The sequence below is a fragment of the Ixodes scapularis genome, unplaced genomic scaffold, assembly GCF_016920785.2.
Source record: "Ixodes scapularis isolate PalLabHiFi unplaced genomic scaffold, ASM1692078v2 PGA_scaffold3__209_contigs__length_174095766, whole genome shotgun sequence".
Taxonomy (NCBI): Eukaryota; Metazoa; Arthropoda; class Arachnida; order Ixodida; family Ixodidae; genus Ixodes; species Ixodes scapularis.
In genome coordinates, this window is record NW_024609868.1 from 166,549,382 (window position 1) to 166,558,478 (window position 9,097).

The 9,097-nt window shown below is 42.7% G+C and overlaps 1 protein-coding gene across 1 annotated transcript; it reads left to right on the forward strand.

Moving 5' to 3' along the window:
• Positions 1-3,864: 3,864 nt before the first annotated feature.
• On the forward strand, positions 3,865-4,632 carry LOC115309009 (the record flags this gene model as incomplete). The annotated part of the gene is made up of 1 exon (XM_042292959.1): positions 3,865-4,632. A coding segment is annotated over exon 1 (768 nt), but the record flags the coding sequence as incomplete, so codon positions are not given.
• Between the last annotated feature and the right edge of the window lie 4,465 nt (positions 4,633-9,097).

Sequence of the window (9,097 nt, forward strand, 5' to 3'; positions counted from 1 at the left end):
TTGTAAAGTCCATTGACACTTCTGTTACGAGTAAAGACAACCAATACAAATGACGGAGCACATCCCGCTGGAACAAAATGGCGGCATTCGGTTCAAATCTCTGCTGTGCGCCACCATTCGCTTCCTAAAACCTGCACCGTCACGCAGTCGGCGCTTCAAAGAATGTCGCTTCTTGTAGGAAGCTCTTATCTAGGAAGTTTACTTTCTTGACGTGTTTGGTGTCATCAGGGACACGGCAGAGAAAAAGGTCAGGACCAGGGGCCTAATCTGCGCCTAATCTGGACACTTGGCGAGAAAGACTGCGAGAAATCCGGCGGCTATGATTGGCCCGCGCCAAGGTCAAGTGCGGCGTCGGCCAATCACGGCCGGCAAATTTCTCGCCGACCTTTTCGCCAGATTTCGAGATTAGGGCCCCATCCCAGTCAACGTTTCAACACAGACTGTGTATTCATTAACAACGACAAAAATGAAGTACATATCATACGGTAGTGATTACGATTTGTACGTATGTTGCTAGCACAACCCAGCTACACAAACCAAAAGACAACATTACTTTCACCTAGAAAAAACATTCTAACAATAACACCAAGCGAGACAAAGCATCAGTGTCTGATGCGTGCCCTTCATAACTTCACATGTTTTGTGACAAAATCCCAGAACCAGCTTGGTGGTTTACGTGATCGTGTTAAGGGCTGTCGCACCTTCATGTTCGGTTGCGACATTTGCTGGGAAGCTGGAAGAGGCGCGAAGGTAGACTCCTCCCGTCCAGGCAGTGTCCTCTGATCTGCCGCAGCAAGTTCAGACGGCTGCTCGTCTGGCGACGATGTCTGGTGGGATGGAACTGTCTGTGGTTTCATCGGTGCCCCTGAATTCAAGGGAAACCATCCCGGCCAACCTGGTTCTTTTTCTTTTCCCGCTTGAGGGACGAGGACTAATATTGAAACGTTCCACGTCCGTCCGTCTTCCAGCAGAAACGTGGCTGGTTCTTTTCGTTCTAGGATCTTCAACGGTGTCGTATCCTGCCACCACACTCCTAAAAAAAGGGTGCGCAAAGGGACCAATCACCATCTTCCATCCCCGCGACCCTAGCGCCCCCTATTCAGAAGCGGTAACTCGAGCAGTTTGTTCCGCGGGCATTTCGTTGCTCCCGCTGGAGTTGATCCCTTAACGGAAACTTTAGTCCCCTCGTCAATAATGGCTGCCGCAAGCCTTCGATGAAGTGGACGAAGCATCACTCGAATAGCTATTTTGGAAAGAAGCCTTGGCAAAACAAGGTTTTGGCCCCGGGATTTAGAATTTGTGACTACACGCGCATATTTGGTGAATGTTTCCGACCGCGAAAACATGAGAAAGGAATCCGAGCGACGCGGAGGCGCCGGTAACGAGGCTACCTACTCTCCGACTGCCTCGCGCGCGCCCGAGTTTGAACTGGAGGTGACGGTTGGACCCAGTTGACCTGTGGCGGTGCGGTGGAAGCCTCGTCGGATACAGTCGGAGTGGCGACCGATTGGATGGTGAGTTTTGATTGCTTTGGCTACTTGTAGAGCAGCAGAAATGTTATAGTCATTTCAGAACGTACTTCATAAAGTCGCAGGGTTACCCTGTACGATAGGCGCTCGCTCTCTGACGCGGTCGGGCGCGTACACGTCCATGTTAGCGTGCAAACGAGGCCTAGCTCTTCAAAACTAGACCCGGCGTCAATCAGTTCATCAAACAAACGATGTTACACCGGCAGATGGTTTCGTAGACGCAGCAGCGTTTTAATGCCACTTAGGTTCATCGAAAAGCACCCGTGTTCGTTTCATCGACCAACCTTGCGACGCTTCATTGGAAGCCTCTTTCGCACATATTGCCTCGGTCGGCGACCAAGGCGATGCGAGCTTGAAGAAACCGTTGGGGTTCGCATAAGGCCTGGTGCGAGTTCGCGCCTCGAGAGTAAAGTTTCGCGCTTACGCTCTTAGGCGAAAGGTATAATCGTATCCGGTATGCGTAAATAAACATGTTCTCGATCAATATTAAAGTGTCCCCGAGCGGAGCGAAGGGTTTCAGCGCTAGTGCGGACGGTTTGAAAGCGGCGAGAGTAAAGTTTCGCGCTTACGCTCTTAGGCGAAAGGTATAATCGTATCCGGTATGCGTAAATAAACATGTTCTCGATCAATATTGAAGTGTCCCGAGCGGAGCGAAGGGTTTCAGCGCTAGTGCGGACGGTTTGAAAGCGGCGATCGCCAATTCATTTGTATCAGAGTCGCCTGGGCAAGTCTGCTTTAGTTGAGGTAGGCTTGCGGCGAACGAAATTAAACCAATAGTGCAATCCCCGTGGTGAAAAAACAAAACACAGTCGACGAAACGTTGTAGGAGCACGTATCGACGAAATTGAGCGGTGCCGCGAAGTCGTGCACGCGCGCGTTTAGTGAAGCATTATGTTATGTTTTTACTTTCTCTGCAGGTTTCCGAGCGTCTTTCGGCCCTCTATGTTTCGGCTGATCCTGGTCGGTTCCGCGACACAGTTTATAGTTTCAACCATGGTCGGGAATCACCAAATTGGAATTGAACTTAAACGCTGTAACGATGCACTTGTTTATAGAGCCCAGCGTGGAGGTGTTTTGTCTTGTAATACTTCTGCTTTTGAGATCCTCACTTCGGAGTTTGGTTTCGCCCTGTGTAACTTGTGCTCGTGGCTTCGAAATGTGTTTTGTATTCTTCAAAGCTGCCCTTGTAATCTTCGTTCAAAAGTTTTTTTTTTATGTTTGTTATTGATAGCTGCGTTTCCTTTGGGCTCTGAGCATTTCCATTGCTTTGAACTCTGAGCATTTTCAAACAGTCTGGTTAGGACACGCGTGTCAATAAATTAATTTTAGACGAATAAACAAAAAAAATTAGTGCAATATTAATGTATTTATTTATTCATTTATTTTTTATTTATTCATTGAAAGTACCCGCAGGGCCCGAAGGCATTACAGAGGGGGAGAGGCACATACATAAAATAAAGGTAGTCATATAGTAACAAATGAACAACATTAAATATGAAACAAACAAAGAAAAACAACAGGTCATGGGTCACTGCTAAAATAGTTAGTGATTGCGCGAGATGCGATTTAGTCGGTAATCACGTCCTTTCCACTTGTTTTCTTTCGGGTGCGGGGAGGAGAGGTGGATTGCCTAGGGGAACCATGTTGAATATACCTGAGACTGGGGTAGAAGAGAACATAAAAGTCGAAGAAACAGAACGGGAAAGGAGGACTTTCGACCTTTTATGTTCTTTTCTTCGACTTTTATGTTCTTTTCTACCCCAGTCTCAGGTATATTCAACATGGTTAATATCCACCAGCTCGCCTGCACCCTTACTATTGTATCTCTGCCTAGGGGGGCCATCGCGTTGAGGTGGAGAAATGGTATGCCAATCTTTTTGAGGGAAAAATTGCGTATTACCATTCCGTGACGTCATGGAATTAATAGAAAATTAATCTCGCGCCGTCAATATTGCTAAAAAATGTTTTTGCGCAAAATTTATTTTTTTGGCACTTGCGTCCCTTACAAACTGTTTGCATTTTTTTTTACAGGGGTCCTTTAGGGTGCAATTTTCTCTTCTTGACTGTGATTCAATTTCGCATTAATAATTTCTGGTTATGACAGACACTATGCTTTATGACAGTATCTTACATAGGGTATTACCACATAGCATCGTCATTTTGGAACAGAAGTAGCCGCAATCAAAAATAAAAACAAGTCACGTAAAAATAAATTTGCACATGCCATGAACAGTTGTTATCACAACACAAAATGTTGCTATAGCTTCATTTAAAGGACACTTTAATTTTGAGTTGGCCTAGCACCTCCTACGTTACGAAAAATTCCCTGCAGGCAATGACGGCAGAGAACGTCAATGCGTGGAAATGTAACACGTGCAAACTTCATATTTCCCGTCAGTATGAAATGTCCGATGAGCGCGGCCCCGCAGAAGGGGAGAGGGCAACTTCGAGTGGCTCCCTCGAGCTGAATGTAGATAAGTTGCTGCCCACAAACGAAGCTATCTATAAGAAACTAACAGACATCCTAAACAGGATGGAAGGCGTTGAAAAATCTCTAGAAAAACAAAGCAGGAAAGACGATGAAATCATGACGAAGCTAGACGCGCATGGGAAAACTGTCGAAGCAATTGATGCATCGATGAGCACCCTGTCAGGGAAGTACGATGAACTTCTTAAACGACTGGATGAGCTGTGCGCTACAATCAAGGAGCTGACAAAGAGGACGGGTCAACTAGAAGCTAAAGTGGCCGAGCAGGACCTGCAAATCAGGGAACTAAAGAGAGCAGTGGATAATGCGGAGCAGTACTCCCGGCGCAAAAATATCGAAATTCATGGAATCGCCCAACGACCAAACGAGAATATGTTAGAAGTTGTAAAGAACTTGGCCGATAAACTCGAGCTGCCGCAACTTGCCCCTGAGGACGTTGAGGCTGCTCACCGCCTAGGGGCGAGGGAAGGAACAACAGCGCCAATCCTGGTGAGGTTCGTGGAAAGGAGAACACGGGACCTCTGGATGACAAAGCGCGTGACCTTACGGAATGAAAAAATTTATATTAACGAAAATCTAACAAAAACACTGAAAAACTTGCTGTGGGCTACTAAGGAATGCGCAAAAGCAAAGTCATATAAGTTTGTGTGGGTGCGAAACGGTAAAATCTTTGTGAGGCAAAAAGAATGCGCCGGTGCTCTTCGCATCGAATGCGAAGGAGACTTAGCTAAGATAACATAGAAATGGAAAGCACATTCGTCACCATTCAAGAATGGGAGAGTCTTATCGCACACTTGTTAGCAGAAAACGACAATAGCGATCGAAAACTGAGTCTGATACACGTGAATGTTAGAAGTTTACGCAAACACTGGGACGAACTATTGGTTCTGTTATCTGGAAAGCTGTCGTCCCTGGACGTATTGATACTAAGTGAAATAAACATCGAAGAGGAAGCATGTGTGGAATATAGTTTGGTTGGTTTTCATTCGTACTGTCTTTGTCGGGAAAGAAAAAAGGGAGGAGGTTTGCTGATGTTTATAAATGATAGCTGTTTGTCGGAACGAATTAACGTTTCCCTTGACCATGCAGAACTCTGCGCAATTTCTGTTCACAAGGCATCTATTTCTTATATTGTATGCGCAGTTTATCGACCGCCCATGCAGTTCTAATTTAAAAATGTTCTGTGAGGAACTCTCACCATTATTGCGCCAATTTGATAACAACCAGCATATCATACTGGCTGGTGACTTTAACATAGACGTCTTTAACGAGAATAAGTATGGGGTTTCAAACTATTTAGACACGCTTTCCTCCTTCGGGCTCGAGAACGTGATACGCGATTACACAAGAGAGGAATATTATGGCAGTACAATAACTAAGTCATGCATTGATCACATAGTTATAAGAATTAGTAATGCAACATTAGTGCCGGCGGTAATTAAACAAAACGTAGCTGATCATTATTTAGTAGCACTAGCAATATTGGGTGAAAGTCCAAAAAATGAAATGTCAAACCAGAGGGTATTTAAAACCATTTTAGATAACAAAAAGGTAGACCATCTTATCAGTATGTATGACTGGAATTCATTATTAGTAAATGACCACGTTACCGCTTACGACTTACTCGTTGATAAATTTAAAGAGATATATAAAATATCTGTCAGAAATGTAAAATTGAAGCAAAGAAAACATGAACATGTCTGGATTAATGAAGAGATTTTAGAGCTATCCTACTTGAAAGACAGGTTATGGCATAGATGTAAACAAAATCCGGGTAATACCACTTTAAAAAAAACGAATATCGTGTGCTAAGAAATAAGTTAACTGCTAAAATTAGATTAGCCAAAAGAAATCATTATACTAGCAAATTTAGTTCTGCGAAAAACCCAAGGAAAACATGGGACCTCGTGAATGAGTTGATGGGTAGGAAAAGAAAAACTAACACTGACGATACAATTAGAAAGAATTTTCCAGCATTAGATAACTACACGGAATTAGCCGAATCTTTCAACAACAGTTTCATTAGTACCATACAAGCCCTAAGGCAAAAGATAGCGGTGCATGTAAATGATGAACCGGCTGACCAAATTGACTGTGTAAATTCAGCACATCTACCAGAAATAAATGAGTACGATCTGATGAACATTATTAATTCAATGTCAATAACGAAAGTGCCTGGGATAGACCAAATTCGCATTAGGGATTTGCGCTACAATTTTTCAAGTGTAAAACTGGTCCTCCTCGCTATAATTAACGGATGCCTGGCAACAGGAAAAATACCGGAAGGACTAAAATTGTCAGTAGTGAGACCGCTATACAAAAAGGGTAGTAAGAAAGAATTAGGAAACTATAGGCCGATATCGATATTACCAACAATTGCTCACATTCTCGAAAAATGGGTACAAATATGTATGAATGACTTCTGTGAGAGATTTTCGTTATTGAACGACGGGCAATACGGTTTCAGGCAACAAAGGAGCACTATTTCATTGCTTGAAGTTTTCTCGGACTGTGTTAATGAAACGCTTGAAAATAATAAAGTAGCCCTTGCCTTGTTTTTGGACTTATCCAAGGCATTTGATACAATTTATCACGCACTCCTCCTATCAAAACTCAATAAGCATGGTTTCAGGGGCCCGTTTCAGAAATTCTTCACTGACTACTTTACAAACAGGTTTCAGATGGTTAAAATTGGAAGCAGCACTAGTACAAAACTCAGAGTCGATTGCGGCGTGCCACAGGGTAGCACACTAGGTCCATTATTGTTTAATATATATGTGAATGATCTAGGGTTATTACAACTACGATCTAGAATGTTTCAGTACGCGGATGATACCGTTCTATTCCTACCGCATGACAACTATAACCAGGCGGTTCTGCTGCTTCAAAGCGATATAGATGTATTAGTTAACTGGTTCTCAAGTAATCTCATTTCTGTGAACGTCAATAAAACTAAATTAGTTTGTTTTCGTAATCCCCATAAACAAATTACTCTAGTACCAAACATATATCTTCACCTTCATGATCATGCTCAACACATTTGTACGTTACCTTATGACTCCTCGGTTAAATATTTGGGGTTAATATTTGACCAACATCTCCTTTGGAACCAACAAATCGAATATATTATTAAGCGAATGCGGGTGGTATCGGCGTACCTTTACAAGCTAAAAAGTGTATGTTCTGTAGACTTGCGGAGAACTATTTTCAGATCGCTAGGAGAATCTGTTATACGGTATGGGATTACAATATATGGGAATTGTTCAGAGTACAAAAAACAGGGAATTGATAGAATCATAAAATATAGTGTAAACAATATTTCTTACGGGTCAGTGTTCGATAAACTAGACATTGAAGAAAAAATGCGCTCGTTAGAAGTATTGTCATTTAATCAGTTTCATAAATATGTGATAATAACAAGTAATTATTATAGTAGAACATTTAAACAAGAGGTAAAAAAAAAGAAACTTGCGGCGTACAGATAGGTTCAAGGTCCCTAAGATACAAACAAACTATGGAAAAAAGTTAAAACGACACTATGTCCCGTCGATGTTCAACTGTTTGCCAGAATCTTTACTGAACTTGTCATCCTTTCGTGCGGTAAAACGAAATGTAAGAGAATGGTGCCTCACGCTCGCGCAATAATAATTAAATAATTACTTAGCGCGTATTCGTTGCCCAAATGCCTACATTGCTGTTGTTTGTTTGTTTTGTTTCTCCAGTGTTCAATGTGTCACAGTATTTTGTTGGCTGCCTGGTCCCACATACAAGCATCTTTGCTTTCGTGGGCCAGCACGCTTACACCTGTATTTTTTCAAAGCTAATAAAGATATTATTATTATTATTAAATACCAATACCTTAGCCCTTAATTTTCTTTCTCGATTATCATATTTCAGTGCAGGGTATATAGTGGGCAGTGGTATGTTAGCATTGGCCTAGAGCTCGTGTTCAGTCGGTGAGAATACGTGTTCCAGCTGAACGCAAATGCAGCACTTTTTCAAGTCTGCCTTGCGATGACCTATGAGAGGGTGTAAAATCCAGCAACACTAAGGCGTTGCAATCTAGGAGGCATTGAACTAACTGAGTAATCTCTGATTATTGAGCTCCTGAAACTATTGATTTCGGTCTTGTAGGCTTCTTTGTCTCTTGAATGTTATTAGAAAAATACTTTTGATGTAGCAAAAAAATTCGACCACAGGTGGAGAACAGACATATGGAAAATGGTTGATTTATGAAGAGAGGTTTAGGGCGAAAACGAGCTGGTGCTAGTTAATTAAGACTGTGTCTGTCTGTCCTTTCGTTTTCGAAATCTCTGAGTGTTTTTACTATGTTCAAGGTTGGTTTACTTCGTTTCTTCTAATTTTAGGAAGCTGCAAGCATCCTCGCCCACGACTGAAGATTGAAATTTCATAGCGGGCCACATGGACGCAATGAGAAGAGAAAGGAAGGGAGCGACTACGTATATGGAGATGGTGAAAGATGCCATGGAGAGGACTTTTTGGGCAAAGAGGGTACAGCATACACCCTACAATCTTCAACATCGTAGACAACTATCCAGCCCTAAAGCTCACAGACCAGGTAATATGTTGCTTACTAACGATGTTGCTCATGCTTTTAGGAGCAGTAAGTTCCCTGATAAGACCACGACCACCTCCATTATGGTGCATTCGCGCTGCTAGCGAATGGAAGCTCCTGCAGGGAGATCTCATTGGCTCGGTGACGCGGTTGGGGAAAATGTTCCCCAACGCACAGATCTGCTTTGCGGTTGCGGCTCCAGTTCTGGTATAAATGCGATATTAGTCCTGTCATGGTGAAGTCTGGCACCATGATGGGTCTCCTTTTTTATCCCACTTACATCAATTACGATTTTGTTACAACAAATAAATCATGATTTTTTTTTCGCTTTTTCTTAAAAAAAGAGCAGTTTACAAATATCTTCAAGTAGACTGAAGATGCGAAAATAATTTTTCTTGCAGATCTTTGCAGTGTCTTTTTGTATTAGTACTGGCGCCAAGGCAAAGGAGCGATCTATGAATGTTGCCTCAGAAAACCTGCCAACTGTTCTCATGGTGACTGAGG